The 15,246-nt window shown below is 43.6% G+C and overlaps 1 protein-coding gene across 5 annotated transcripts in view; it reads left to right on the plus strand.

The window, feature by feature from the left end:
* The window catches only part of LOC117448095 (A-kinase anchor protein 13-like), a 111,615-nt gene that overhangs the window by 67,931 nt on the left and 28,438 nt on the right, over positions 1 to 15,246 (plus strand). For 4 of the 5 annotated variants that reach the window (XM_034085211.1, XM_034085214.1, XM_034085212.1 and 1 more), the window contains exons 12-19: positions 2,094 to 2,151; positions 2,650 to 2,753; positions 9,002 to 9,188; positions 9,856 to 10,039; positions 11,979 to 12,038; positions 12,958 to 13,017; positions 13,137 to 13,314; positions 14,069 to 14,177. In XM_034085211.1, coding sequence (XP_033941102.1) covers positions 2,094 to 2,151; positions 2,650 to 2,753; positions 9,002 to 9,188; positions 9,856 to 10,039; positions 11,979 to 12,038; positions 12,958 to 13,017; positions 13,137 to 13,314; positions 14,069 to 14,177 — 940 coding nt within the window. The remainder of the gene's footprint in view (positions 1 to 2,093; positions 2,152 to 2,649; positions 2,754 to 9,001; positions 9,189 to 9,855; positions 10,040 to 11,978; positions 12,039 to 12,957; positions 13,018 to 13,136; positions 13,315 to 14,068; positions 14,178 to 15,246) is intronic. The other variant, XM_034085215.1, reaches the window with a different exon arrangement.

A 15,246-nucleotide genomic window follows, 5' to 3' on the forward strand; every position in this document is an offset into this window, starting at 1 on the left:
AAGATATTAGGACAGAGATATAGAGAACATACAGATGGAAATATACAGTTAGAGATAAACAAGACGTACTGATGGAGATATACAGATGTAGGAAAAAGAGATATAATGACGGAGGCTACATATGTCTTTTCAATCCATCTTTCAGGTTTGGATCTGACAGATCCAAACTCGGCTGTGTATCAAATATGTGTGTGCCTACACTTGATACTTCAATGCCACTTGTTTGATTGCATACTGATGGGATATACTTCTGCCTGGATGTCCAGTTGATAGTGATTCTATTGTTGTAGCCATTAGCAGTCTTGCAAATAATTTGTAGATGCTGTGCTTTTCTTTGGCACTGCAGCCCGGCTCTTTATTCTTCATTGTTTGCATTTTATTTCTGTAACTGCTCCTTATTTCAGCTTTTAGCTTCAGTCTCAGTGCTGTGAGACAGTGGGCACAGCCACAGTGTGCTCCTCTCTTCACACCACACATATGCAACTCTAGTATGGATGGATAAATGCAGCCTGTTGTGCAGATCTCTCTTCTTCTGCAGGATGTTGATAATAGACAGAGAAGGCAACATGGAACAAGGGATCCATTGAGACAAGTGGACGAGGGGACAAAGGACTCATTGGCTTTAGTGACCAACAATCGCAGCTAAATATGAGGTCATTCTGATGGCTCGGCCTACAGAAGTTACACAACGACCATTGGGGGAATTTATATTCCTGTCAGGTTGTTAAAATCCAGCATTGGATACATTTCAATCAGCCTCTGTCTCATCCGTAAAAGACTTAATTGTATACAACATTAAGCCCAAAGGAAAGATCTTCAACCTCCTCCATATGCCCTGTAACTAGACTAATCTCTAATGTGTTCGCTTCTCAGGGGTGGAGGGCGACACTGAAGAAAACAGTTATTTTGCTACTCAAATCAGATACTGCACAATGCTGTTTTGGATCGTGTCTGAGTAGATGTGCTTTGTGTTGTAGAGAAGCCCCCCCCACGCCCCTCCGACATTACACTGAACTGGCTGTGTTTGGTTGCAGGGGTGGAACAGTCCTTTGCTCATGACATGTATAGTTGATTGGTATCGTGTGCGTCAGTGTGTATTGTGAGCCTGTATTGTTAGTGTGTATCGTGACAGTGTATCAGTTAGTGTGTATTGCGTGTGTGTATCGGTTAGCTATATCATGAGCTTGTATCATGACAGTGGATCGGTTAGTGCAGGGGTTCTCAAAGTTTTGATGAGTGAGGGCCAATTGAGGTACCCAATATTGGATTGAGGGTCGCCCAAGAAAAACGGAACACAAAATAATTCCAAAACAAATACTTTCTTTATTGTACTAACCAATTACCGCAACTCGCGAGATGCCTAGTTGCCATGCAACCAGTAGTCTAGCAAACTTTCCACAAGCTGTCATTCATAATTTAGGAATGACAACCCAGGGGGCGCAGTTTTACCATTCTTAAATTCCATTCTAATTCTTACTAGATACGAACCATGGAGGATTAAAATATAACGTATGCATTTCAGCATGTCACATTAACTATCGCGGGCTGCCAGAAACATTTCCGAGGGCCGCCATTGGCCCGCGGGCCGCACTTTGAGAACCCCTGGGTTAGTGTTTATCATTGTTGTGGTTGGGTTAGCTTTTTTGTGAGCGTTTATCGTGAGCACGTTTCACTCAGCTATATCATGTGTGTGTATATATTAGTGTGTGTCGGTGAGCGTGGGTTGGAAATGGTGTATTATGAGCTTGTATTGTGAGCGTGTATCGGCTCGTGTGGATCGTTAGCTTGGGTTGATTGGTGTGTGGAACGGCCAATGGTTTGTGTAGGTTAGTTTACATGATATGTTAATGAATGTGTGTGAATGGGTTTATGATGACATGTGAAGCACTTTGAGGGGTCACTAAGACTGGAAAAGTCAATTGGTTCCTTTAACTGCCGTAGAATACTCTGCAGTGAACCAGTGGAGGCTCTAAGGAACCCATTGGAAACACATCAAGTTCTCTGAACAATGAAATGACTCAAATGTGTATGTACTAGGTGTGTTCATCAGAGAAATGATGCTTGTCTTCTTCAATTTCTCTTTTCTCTCGTAGATCCAGAGGGAGAGAGATGTGTTCTGCCCTGAACCCAGCACAGTGCCAACATGCACAGGTAAACACGTAATGCACCGAGAGGACAGCTTCCTTACTTTCCATTCAATTATTATTAAAGCAATTCAAAGCTGACAATCACTGCATTTCAGGCACCATTTATCTTCAAACCTAGCCTACGTAAAAAGCACAATTTCACTTTAGGTCATGCTTAGATGGAAAGACAGACTAACAAAAAAAAAATGTCATGCAAATTGTAGACGTTCATTATTTATTGTTTGGTTTATTGCCTAGCAGTAGTAGTTGTAATGATGTTGTTATAGCATGACAGTATGAGGTAATCATGAAACAGACACTGTCTCACATACACACTTCTCTGTGCTTTGGCTCATATGAGGTCAACTTCCTGTCTTGGGGCATTGCACCCAGCGCTGCAATAAGCTACTTGCTCAGACATGGCACCAAATATTCTACTAAAGAACAATCTTCTATCATTTAATTACCTCGATCACTGAGCCAGCCTCGTGTTTCTGTCTCCTCCTCCTTGTCTTATTTCCAGACCTGCATCCAGAAAAAGGGCAGCGCGTGTCGCAGTGCCTGCTGAAGGAAGACGAAGACGGTGGGAAATTCGGTTCAGCATTGGATGACAGCCTTTTTAAAAGGGTATGAAACACACACACACACACACCTGTTTTGAAAAATAACAGTGTTGCTGCAGCTCTGTACTTTGCTGCACTCTTCTAAAATGAACCAGGATGAGAAACCCGTGGTTCCTGATGCACAGGAAACACTTCCCAGTGTGCAGCTTGGCAGGAACCAGAGAAAAGCAGCTGACTGACTTTTCCACATGTCATTCGTGGAAGAAAAGAACCATGCCCCCAGGACGAGAGCCAGGCATTGAAGTATATTTTTTCGTAGTGGCCATTAATGGTACTACAACTTCAGTGTCAGTCTGTGATGTCATTGGACCTACAAATAATTTCCCCATTGACTTACATTGGGAAAGTATGGAGCCCCTAAAGGGACATGGGAGAAAAGAGAGAGAAAAAAAAAGTCGGAATAAGGGTTAGTATTTTTTTATTTTATTTTTTTTATAAAGTTACCGGTGCGCGAAGGAGGAAGTGGAGCACACAGGAGACAACCATTTCATTGCAGACTGTTATGTTTATGTGGGGAAATGACAGTGCATACATTATTTGAGATATATTTCGTACTCAGACTTCATTTTAAGGACATTTCGGCCAGGGGTGTGTGGTTAAAACGTAGCAGCCAGCGGTTCGGAACCGGTTCCAACATTTCGATTCCAACGGCATCATTTAGAAATGTGAATTTGGGTTCCGCTTTTCGATGCCTGAGGAAATGTTTCTCGCCGCTCTCCGTAGCCTACTGTATGACTGCGGCGAGGCGGGAAATGTAGCGTTGTACCTACACTTCCTACAGCGTAACCTGGGCCGGCCCGTTGCACTGGCGTTATAGATGTTCGCCTAGGGCGCCAGATCTGTGGAGGCGCTGCGCTGACAGCTCTGGGAGGAAAACAAATGTTTTGACCGTTGGTGCGCATCCTAATTTTCGGCCTTGATGTAACAACATTCATAATTAAGTAAATGTAACACCCTTTTTCACCCCGGTTACACGTTTCATTCGCCCTGTACGATGGGCGCTGTAAGTGATGAAAATGGGGGATGTTGGCTTATCTGGCACCCGCAGCTCACAGCCAAAGTGCGCGTGAGCGAGGGAGAAAGGGAGGGTGCACTGGAACCGGCGCTGTTGTTATTAGCATCTGGTGCTCGCTGCTCTAACGGAAGAAGAAGATGTTTCTACAATGATGTGGAGGGAGAGTCCTCTCCAGTCAGACTGAGAGGCTGATAACTTCAGCTCAGTGAGGTAAAGGACTCTGAGTGTTTAGATAGTTCACTTTAGTCTAAGTTATCTCAGTGGGTCTCAAACGTTTTGATCACAATTTATGTAAACACATATTTCCAAGGCACTCTTTTATAATTATTGGGATAAAACAGGTTTGAAATCATTCCAATGTAAACTATAGGACAGTAAACCAGACATATCGTTGTAAACTGGAGAGATACAAAAATATGCATAAATAAAATAGTAAAATAAGATATGAATGAACAACAAACATAAAATATGTTACATGTATTTGTTATTGGCTATGGGTTATTGGTTATGCTCACATACTTATTTAATTATTCAAATGTAAACCGATCTTTTTCATATGGGTGTTTAGAGTTGTACCCCCTAGATCAGGGGTGTCAAACTCAAGGCCCGGGGGCCAAATCCGGCCCGCCACTTCATTTTATGTGGCCCACAAAAGCTTGCAAAGAATATAATAAGTTTATTATAATGTTACGTGCTGCTTTACAGGAGAACGTTGCCCATAAACTACATGTCCCACAATGCATCTCATTTTGTGACATGCGCAATGAAGAGACTTGCAATGATTTGCCCTAGACTTCTGCTTTCAGACATAGTTAATTATTAAGTTATTACCCTATCCGATAATAATCCAATGCAGAGGAAATATTGTAAAATTATACATTATTTTAAATGTATTATCTATATTTATCTATGTATATTTATATAGTCTTAAAGTTACCACCGGCCCTTTGAGTGCAACCATAATTCTAATGTGGCCCGCGATGAAATTGAGTTTGACACCCCTGCCCTAGATCTAGTCTCTAGTCATTCTGCTTAAAGTGCACCAGATTGAAGCATTTTGCTTTAAAATGTTCAAACATTTCTTCCTAGTATGCCTGAGAAGGCAGATATGCTTGTTTTTCTCAACAAGAACTTAATAATTTTTTTACCCTACCCCTCAAAGAATCGGAATTGAGAACCGTTAAGAATCGGAATCGAAAAGTAGAATCGGAATCGTGGAAATTCAAACGATACCCAACCCTACCGACTACACTGTGTTTACCTTCATTCGAACAGCTAAAGAGTGACCGCAGTCTGCTACGTTTTTACCACACACACCTCTACACACACACACACACACACACACACACACACACACACACACACACACACACACTCTACTCACACACACACACCTCTACTCACACACACACACACACACACACACACACACACACACACACACCTACACACATTGAACTGCCTGATTACTCCCCCTTTCATTAGTTTTATGAAGGAGATGTCCGGTCACAAAGGCGCATGATGTGTGTGTGTGTGTGTGTGTGTGTGTGTGTGTGTGTGTGTGTGTGTGTGTGTGTGTGTGTGTGTGTGTGTGTGTGTGTGTGTGTGTGTGTGTGTGTGTGTGTGTGTGTGTGTGTGTGTGTGTGTGTGTGTGTGTGTGTGTGTGTGTGTGTGTGTGTGTGTGTGTGTGTGTGTGTGTGCAGAGGTGGACTGGGACTAAAAATTAGCCCGGGAATCTCGCCCAGCCCAGCCCACATAAACTGTCAACGGGGGGGGGGGGGGGGTGGACCTAGTGGCCCATCGGGATTCGTCCCGATGGCCAGTCCGCCACTGGCTCTGTGTGTATGTGTTCTGAGTGTTTGTTTCCCTATAAAACAGCTGCGGGTTTTTTTTGTTGAGAAAGTTACCGGTGCGCATTTCATTGCAGACTGTTTTTGTTTATGTGGGGAAATGACAGTGTATACATTATTCGAGATATATTTTGAACTCAGACTTAATTCTATGGACATTTCGGCCATGGGTGTAGAGCTATTTGTTTAAGCACCGGATTGGCAAAACAGGAGAGTCTGTAAACCAGTCTGCTTTGATCTATGAATGTCCGTGACTCTCAGAGTTTTTATTTTTATTTATTTTATTTTACCTTTATTTAACCAGGATAGGTCTTTTTCAAGAGAGTCCTGGCCCAAGAATGGTAACAGCACAGTTTCAGACAGTTGTACAGTTACAAACAATTAAAAAACACTCAGAACACACAGAGCGAAGCTGAGCAGAGCACAAACAGACTCACATCATGCACCTTCATAAAACTAATAAAAGGGGGAGTAATCGGGCAGTTCGGTCGGTGTGTGTGTGTGTGTGTGTGTGTGTGTGTGTGTGTGTGTGTGTGTGTGTGTGTGTGTGTGTGTGTGTGTGTGTGTGTGTGTGTGTGTGTGTGTGTGTGTGTGTGTGTGTGTGTGTGTGTGTGTGTGTGTGTGTGTGTGTGTGCTAGTGAGCTAGTGAGTGTGTGCGCGCGAGTGAGCGAGTGAGTGGGGGAGTGGACTGGCCATCCGGAGAATCACAGAACGGCCGGTCGTCAAGGGCCGTTGACGGACGGCCGGCTCAGTTCGCTGACGGCCGGCACCGCCCTTACATTTTTATGTTTTTAAACGGCATCATTGAAGTTGCGCTGACAGGCGACAGAGGTCCACCGTTTCCCCGCAGCAAGGCTCCCCCCACGTTGACAGTTCACTCACACCCCTCCCCCCGTTGACAATTCACTAGCACCCACCCCCCCTCAAATAATGTATGCACTGTCATTTCCACACGTAAACATAACAGTCTGCAATGAAATGCACACCGGTAACTTTCTCAACAAAAAAAACCTGCAGCTGTTTTATAGGGAAACAAACACTCAGAACACATACACACAGAGCCAGTGGCGGACTGGCCATCGGGACATTCGGGACGAATCCCGATGGGCCACTAGGTCCAAAAAAATAAGTCGGGATAACGGGTTACTTTCTCGTGCGGCTGTGACACATTTGAGGCGGGGGCTTAAGGAAAACTCAAGTGGGCATGCTCTATGGGCCCGACAGATGCGGAAGATCGCCAGAAGATCTGCAAAAGGTTTTAGTATTTTTATTCTTGAGTAAGGCCATTTCGGCTTCATGTGCCACTGAGAAACATTCATAGAAGTGAACAGGGCCCCGCCTCCAACAGGACACGTAGTCCTTCTACTGTCAAGGATCAACAGTAATAACATTTCCATTGATGATTGCCACATTCATTAAGCTGTTAAACGTGTGCATGCTCTAACATGTGAGTAGGATCAGTGAAGCTCGGTGTGAGTCACTTGTTCTGGAAGAGTCCTTTTACACTCACTCATGTGGCTGCTCTTTCTCCCACAACCTGGTCTTACAGGATCCTTTGAAATCTGACTCCAACACTCAAGTTTAAAAAGAAATGATGGGATTTGGACAACATGAGGGTTGTAGGGGTGGGAGTGTATGTGTGGAGCCTCAAGTCCAATCACACCATGTCCTCACAAGCATAGAGAGATCAAATGTGATTTGAATGGCATTTCCTTATTTTTTGTTATTTAAAAAAAAATCTAACATTTTTATTTTTTACAGAAGTATTCTGTATTCAGTCACACAAAAAGCAAAACAAAACAAAACAAGCTTACAAATAAAAAACATAAAACAAGCTAAAATACAATCTTTCATGCTTCATCTGTATAGTACGGAGCCCCCTAGGGGACATGGAGAAGAAAAAAAAATTCTTTGCAGTTTGTAGACGGTCCCTAAGCACTCCTCTCCAGCTGCAGATTGTGACCAATTCTTGATGTTTAGCTCGGATGACGGCGCGTATCGAACTGTTCTGATAAAAACGACTCTGTAGCTCGTTGTCTACCTTGCTATGATTGTAAAGTCATGTTTGTATTTTTACAACGTTATGTTCATGAGTTATTGATCCGCGAAATTCGAATCTGTCAATAACTCAGCTCAGAGGAACGTGCATGTCCCTCGCTCTGAGTGTTTTCTTGAGGTGTCTTCACTTATGTGAAACCCTTTATATACAGTCTATGTGTGAAACCCGTGCCTATTGCCAAGCACTGATGTTATATCTTTATATTTAAGGCCAAGCTCAAAGTAAAATCGATGAACCACTCCATTGTTGTGGTTTCTGTGTTGCCGTAGAAGCCAAACTGACCAGGAAGTACTAAATGAAAAGTATTGCGAGATCTGGCAAAGGGGTTTTGCGATATCTCGCAAAAAACATTTTTTTTGTTCAAATTATTATTTTTCTTCTTCTCCATGTCCCCTAGGGGGCTCCGTAGTATAGCACATGATCTAGTAAGCAGGAGAATATATGAATTCTTAAAGGTTCAAAATGTTACATGTTTCTAAAAAATTACTGTACGTACAAGTCATAAAGCTCTTAAACTGCATAATGTACTGCAATTTGTTGACCGTTTATCATATATTAAATCTACATTTTTAACATAATTGAATAGGGGTCTGCATATATTCTAAATGAAATGCTGTCTAGCCTTTCATATGTAAGACATCTTTTCTAATGGAAGGCTTGATAACATCTGTTGTAGATGAGCAGCAGTGGTTGCGTTAGACCTTTTCGTTGTCCGTCATTTTGACTACCGGGCTTATTAAAAAAGCTTCGGACGATCAGCTGCCGTGACATTTTGCGATTGCTAAAGCCGGTTAAACAACGCTACTTAATATATACACACTCGCCACCAACTGGACAGGGGTGTGAATGACTAAATAATAGTTACAGACTACAGTACAGTAGATCGCCCTCAGTCTACCTGGCCACTAAGGATGTAATATAATGTGGGCCGCTGGTGGACATTATGGCGCTGTTCCGAGTTGTGTTCTAATCTGTCAAAATGACGGACTGCTTTCAGATTTTTCCGTCATTGTTAGAAAAAATCCGTCTTTGACGGAAAATATTCGGTTAACGCGACCTCTGATGAGCAGTTACATCAAAACAGTGCTAAACATGTTTTGATGTAAAGTAAGCTGCTGACTATAAGTATTAACTAATTTTTACTTTATTTATGCTTCTCTTTGAAAATTCCAAAAGAAAAAACCTTGGATCCAATTATTTCTCTTTTTAAATATTTGAAGTAGTGGAAAGTTCTCAATCAGCACAACGTTGTGAAGTTTCACTGGCATGAATGTGTTTCTGAATGATGGATATAGTATTTATCTCTGATGTCCTCTCGTCCTCTGCAGCCTAAAGACCCTCCCCCCCGTGTTGGACACTGGGACAGAGGGATGCGTGTCTCGCGGTCCTCCACACATGATGCCTTGACACAGGATGCCTTCAGCCCCAGTGAGGGGGCTCTGTCAGGGGGCATACCTGACGCCGTGGCCCCCCACAGCTCCAGGCTGTCCTGGAAGTCAGAAACAGAGGACAGAGGTAAAGCACACACATTGTTCCTCTACGATTTCTAGGAACAGCTGTTTTCTTTTGTAAAGGAATTTATTAACGTTTATCTATAGGGTTAGAGTTAAACATATAAGGGTTATAAAACATAACACTTTCACCCCAACAGCAGGAATCAGTGTTCAGTTTTAATGCTGAATGCTTGTAGGTCATATTTAGCTCATATTTATCTAGCAGTCCAGCCGCTGTATGCTAACTGAGAATCCTTCAGGTTAACTCTAGTGACCCTAAAATCATGGGTTCACCAGCTACAGGAACCAAAAGCTACTGTATCTTGAGTCCTTAGACTGAGTTTAGGGCACAAAATACTGTATTTATACATAGTATACATACTTTGTTTATGTCTATTTTACCAAGTATACTTTGCATCTTGGCCCAAAAACGTATTCTACTTATTGGTAGGAATAAAGTTTAGTGATGTTCCTAGCATATTTCAGGCATCCAACCAAAAACATGTATGAAAACTATTGATTCCGGGACGAGGAAGCTGAAGTGGAAAAATGCCATCTAATTTCTGTGTTTAAGGACTCATTCCTTCACCATCCACTAAGACAAAGATGTCCCAAACGTAATCCTAAAAAACGATTGTCCAAAAGAGTCACAGTGGATAACAGTTTTGTGTTCCTGTGATGAATCACAGGAGGAGGAATGGTTGAAAAAGGACCAGAAGAAGAGGACGAAGAGAAAAAGGACCAGGTCTCAGAAAGTCCAGTGTACTCTGCCATCTCCAGAGCCTCTGCCCGTTCCCTGTCTCCGCTGAGACGCCACAGCTGGGAGCCGGCCCGGAACAACCCCCCCGCAGACATGGACCTGACACAGCGCAGGTACTGGGTTTAACTGAGTCTGGCCTTCAGCATACTGAAGACTTCCTGGGTTATTTCATATGTTTTGAATAATTAAAGTGGACCTATCATGCTATATTTGAATGATATATTGTAGGGCCATACCTATATAAAACATGTCTGTGAAGTTTTTTTTTCAAAATACCAAACAGATCATGCATTTTAGCCATGCCTCATTTCGCTCTATTTGCTGTATTCCAGCACTGTTTTTGAAAGGGCTGATTCTGTGGCAAATGAGCTGCAGCTGACCACGCCCCCCTTCAAAGGAGGGGGGCGAGGCACGAGCGTCATGTTACCATGCTGTTACCATGCTGTTACCATGCCACGGCAACCCCCCATTCCCCTGATAGGTGGAGAGTTGGCCATATAGGCGGAGCTCCTCGTTCCTGACGTCAGAGAATTTCAAATCTGTATCAGTCTGTGTCAGATCCGTTGCAGCCCCGTTTTTAGAGATTTGGGTATGGAGGAAAAGAGAGAGGGTTGTGTTTTCTGACACTTGGTGAGTTCCCTGACACACCGGGGACACATATTCATGTATAAAAGACGTACAAAAGTGCATTTTGCATGATAGGTCCCCTTTAAGTTATCATTACATCTTCAATGGGGGCACCACCTTTGTGTCATATCATCTGTGTAGCCTCATAAAATAGTCTTATCAAATATTTGAGTGACATAACAGATAAAAGGCAATAATAAATAGAAAGCTAACATATAGAGAAAAGCACACATTAGTAATACAAAATAATGACATATAAATACACATGCATGGCTAAAAATAAGTAGCCGTGAACTATTAATAAGGAACTTTGATCCATTTTTACATTAATAACTATGAAAAGGAGTTGAAAGGTTTTGAAATGATTGTGTATGTGTTGTATGCGACTGTCGATATAAAGCATCTTAAACAAGTCATCACACAACACACAGTATCAGGACTGTCTCAATTCTCTGTCAAATGAGATGTAAATCTACAATATATCTAGAAATCATCAATTACCATAAAAAACACATAGAATGGACTTCTCACATCTTCTCCTTCTGAAGTATGTCCTGTCATCAACCTCATGTTCATACTGCATCCTGTCACTACATGACAACACGTGTGATCACATCCAATAATGTATGTTCCTGCGATGGAGAAAGGTGTTCATGGTTTTAACATGAGCATATTGCATGTAAAGAAAATACCAGCACAAACCAAGGCTAGCTAGTTCAGTGCATTAATGAGATCTAAAAATAGCGCTTTCTGTCATAGTCTGGCTTCAGCTCCATTCTTTCAGTGTATCCTCTGTCTGCACTAACGGCCTGTCCACACTACAGCGTCGACAGCGTAGACAGCTTCAATCTGCCCATTCACTTTGAATGGGGTGACGTCACGTTGCCTCGCTTTTTCGCCAAACTGAATTGTGGGTAGCATAGCGGTCCGTCTCCGGAGACGCCGGAGTAGCCAGCGCGAGCCAATCAAATCCCGTTTCGGAAAATCTGACAGCTCAAGCCGTAACCAATCAAACCGCGTCTAAGCTGGGAGAGATATCCCGCCGTTCATTTCTATATTTCAAAAAAAGTTGGAGGAGAAACTAATTATCGCTGTAGAAAATCACCCGGTTTTGTATGACCAGACCCTCTTCACCTACCGGGATACAAACCGGAGGAACCAGGCATGGAGGGAGGTGGCAGAGACAGTGGGGGAAACTGGTAGGTTTTCGCCTGTTTGGGGAGTTTATATATATATATATATATATTGCTCTCATAAAATCCCCGGGGGTTTTTGCTTTGTATGTCGGGGGCGGGAGATTCATGTGATTGGTTGTTGGTCGCGTTGCTTGAATAAAATCCCCAAGCTACAGACACGCCCAACTCCAAGCTATTTTTGAAGCTGTAGTGTGGACGCTCCGTGACAGTCCATCTGTCCTTCTTCCAGCTCCATGAAGAGCCTCTCGGGGGAGATGCAGAGAGCCAAGCCCCCCCTCCACAGGAGAAGGTACGTCCCCTCCCTCTCACATTCTGCTCTTCACTGCTGCTGGTTGCTGTTAAGGAAACACAGCTCCTACTGCTGCTGTTACTGAAGGCTTCTTTTAGGCTCACATGAATGACCAGAGCAACTCAAACACCTGGTGGAGACTCCAGAAGAAAAACATGTAGAAATGATTATATTATGAATCTGTTTACTTTCGCATACAGAAGAAGTAATTGATGGTAGAACAGAGCTAGCTCCCCATTATGGACTGAGGGAGCTTCATTGATATATATAGGCAGGGGCGGACTGAGACTACAAATCAGCCCGGGACTCTCGACCGGCCCACTTCGGTACCGCAAGTAAATACCGCTAGTAAATTGTCGACGGGGTACGGGGACGGGGTGCTAGTGACTTATCCGACCGGCCCACTTCAGTACCGGCCCTTCGGGATTCGTCCCGATGGCCAGTCCGCCCCTGTATATAGATATATAGATATTTAAATGATGCCTATACAGTATATTTCTATTAAGCTATTATTCTTATTCATATTAATACATGTTGAAAATAACTCACTCTTTTTACACAATTTTATTTGACAAATTGAAATGACCCGATTACAAAAATGTGTACAAAGAGTTGAGATGCAAACAGCCTCTCAGACTCAAAGTGTCACTCAGTATTTCTACATCACCTGTCATTTAGTTGACTCTTTTATCCGAAGCAAATGAAAAACCGTTCAATACCATAGACATTTTGGATTAAGTAGCTTGCTCAAGGACACTGACTGGTAAATGCCTTTTTATCCCCTGAGCCACGTCCACCCACAGCCACATGGCTGTCATCATGATAACACCGTCATTAACTTCATTTACACATCATTTTATCCACTAATCATCTCTTCTTCTGACATCTGCTATCCTCCACCATCTTCCCATCCCTGCAGTATCAGTTGGTGTCCATCCAACCTGCGTCGCCCTGATCACGAGCAAATAGACAGCAGAAGGTAAACAGCAGGGGTCTTTAATGATAAAGCCCCCCCCTCGGAGCATTAACTGGAATGTAAACCGTGCACTGCACCGCGTGTCAGATAGTAACATGATGTGTTGTTCTGTTCTCCCCCAGCTACAGCCTGGAGGGTCTGGAGGGGGAGAGGGGAGCGCTGCCGGCTCAGTGCCCCCCCCTCAGTGAGCAGCAGGGGGGGGCTGAAGGGAGGAGTGTGAGAGTGGACCTGCAGGAGAGAAGAGGCTCCCTGCTGTCCCTCACTGAGGAGGAGCAGGAAGGAGAGCACACACACTGCCAGGTGAGGGAGGGTGTGTGTGTGTGTGTGTGTGTGTGTGTGTGTGTGTGTGTGTGTGTGTGTGTGTGTGTGTGTGTGTGTGTGTGTGTGTGTGTGTGTGTGTGTGTGTGTGTGTGTGTGTGTGTGTGTGTGTGTGTGTGTGTGTGTGTGTTGTGTCTGTGCCTTTGTATATCTGTGTGGGTGTTGAACATTCCATAAAAGTATGAACTGTAAAGGTTAACAATAATTTTCCAGATTAGGAACTTATTCAATATCGTCAGTATCTGGAAAATATTTGCATATCCTTATGTTTCGCTAAATGTGTGAGATTTTATTCTGAAAGGATGATATTATCATAGAATGAATGATATTTAATATTTAATATTTAATAATAATAATAATTCCTTACATTTATTATAGCGCTTTTCCAGATGCTCAAAGCGCTTTACAAATACACATTACACACATATTTTGTATACATGCAATGGTCATGTACTGTGGACAATACCCACAGGAGCAAGTTCAGGTGAAGTGTCTTGCCCAAGGACACACCGGCCTGACGCAGTGGGGCAGGAGCGGGTTTCCCCAGCACCCCCCTTGATCTGATGATCAGATGCACAGACCACTGCGCCACCCGTCCCCGATATTTAGTTATATAAAGTTTTATGAAAAGACAACTATTTATAATATGAGTAGCACAGCAGTGTGTATCAGGTCACCGTTTAAATGAAAGGATCCATGGTGATAATTCATATTAAATATTGTGTGTGTTCCTCAGCCCTCCCATCAGGCGCTGTCAGTGACCAACAGCTGTCCTGCCATGTTCCCGCCACCAACCCTCACCAAATCCATCTCCATGGTTACCATCAGTCAGCGTGAGCTCGATGGTGAGTGTGCCCTCCTCCCTACATCCTGTCCATGTTGTTCTCTCCATCCTGTGCAATAAGTGTGTTCTCTCGCCCCCCCCCCCCTCCACCTGCATCCCATCATACCCTTTAGTGAGAGGATTTCCTCCATCAAAGCGACCAATCAGCTTCTCCCTCAGTATCTCCCCGCTCCTCCACAAAAATAGACGCCTGTTTTCTATTGGCTCAGCCTCCAGTGATGAGGAGGAGGAGGAGGGAGGGAGTAAGTATGATGACGGTGGCTGTAGTCCTGTGTTCCCCCTGGGGGTTTCACCTGTCACTCACTGGAACATGCCCAACCCCCTGGAACCATCAGATGGATAGAAGAGACACTGCTTCCTCTAGTCCATCGTCCTTTTACAGCGAAAAGCATCAGTGTGTGTATGACTGTGGAGTACAGGAGTGTCTCCTCTGTCCATCTGACCTGTCTCACACCTTCTAACGGCCTTTAGTTAAGTTAAGGTGACTGGTATCAAAACTCCTTTTCATTTAGCTGGTAATGCGTTCAAATGAATCCCTGCCGCTTCAAAGCACCAGGGTACACTTGCTGTTCCACGAGTGACCATAAGGGTCAGTATCAGATCTGTTCAACGCAGAGACCACCAGAAAGCGATGCAGCAATGAGTCCTACAACCTGGAAATGAGTTAGCGTTTTAGCATTGACGCTTTCCCTCGTATCGAAGTCAGATGTTCTTTGAACGGTGTTTTTGTTAGACGCCTGAAACAAGGTCTGTGGTTAACACAAGCTGAAGAGATACATCAGTGAACACCCCACTGGTGTATGTCCAAAGCTTTTATGTGTCATAAACATGGCGGTTGCTCGCATTGAGAATCCTAAACGTCACCATCCAACATTCCAACATTAGCCGCCTTTAGCTAAGTGTTGTGTTGACGCAAACCTGGCGACGTCCTGAAGTCTGTTTATAGCCTACATTATAGTCAAACATTCGTAAAGGGGTGTTGTAGGTGGAGATGGTCCTGCTGACCAATACATGTACATCACATACACCATCTGTTGTCCAAGGAGCCTTTGCAACTCACATTTCTACCA

This window comes from Pseudochaenichthys georgianus, chromosome 6 (assembly GCF_902827115.2).
Source record: "Pseudochaenichthys georgianus chromosome 6, fPseGeo1.2, whole genome shotgun sequence".
Taxonomy (NCBI): domain Eukaryota; kingdom Metazoa; phylum Chordata; class Actinopteri; order Perciformes; family Channichthyidae; genus Pseudochaenichthys; species Pseudochaenichthys georgianus.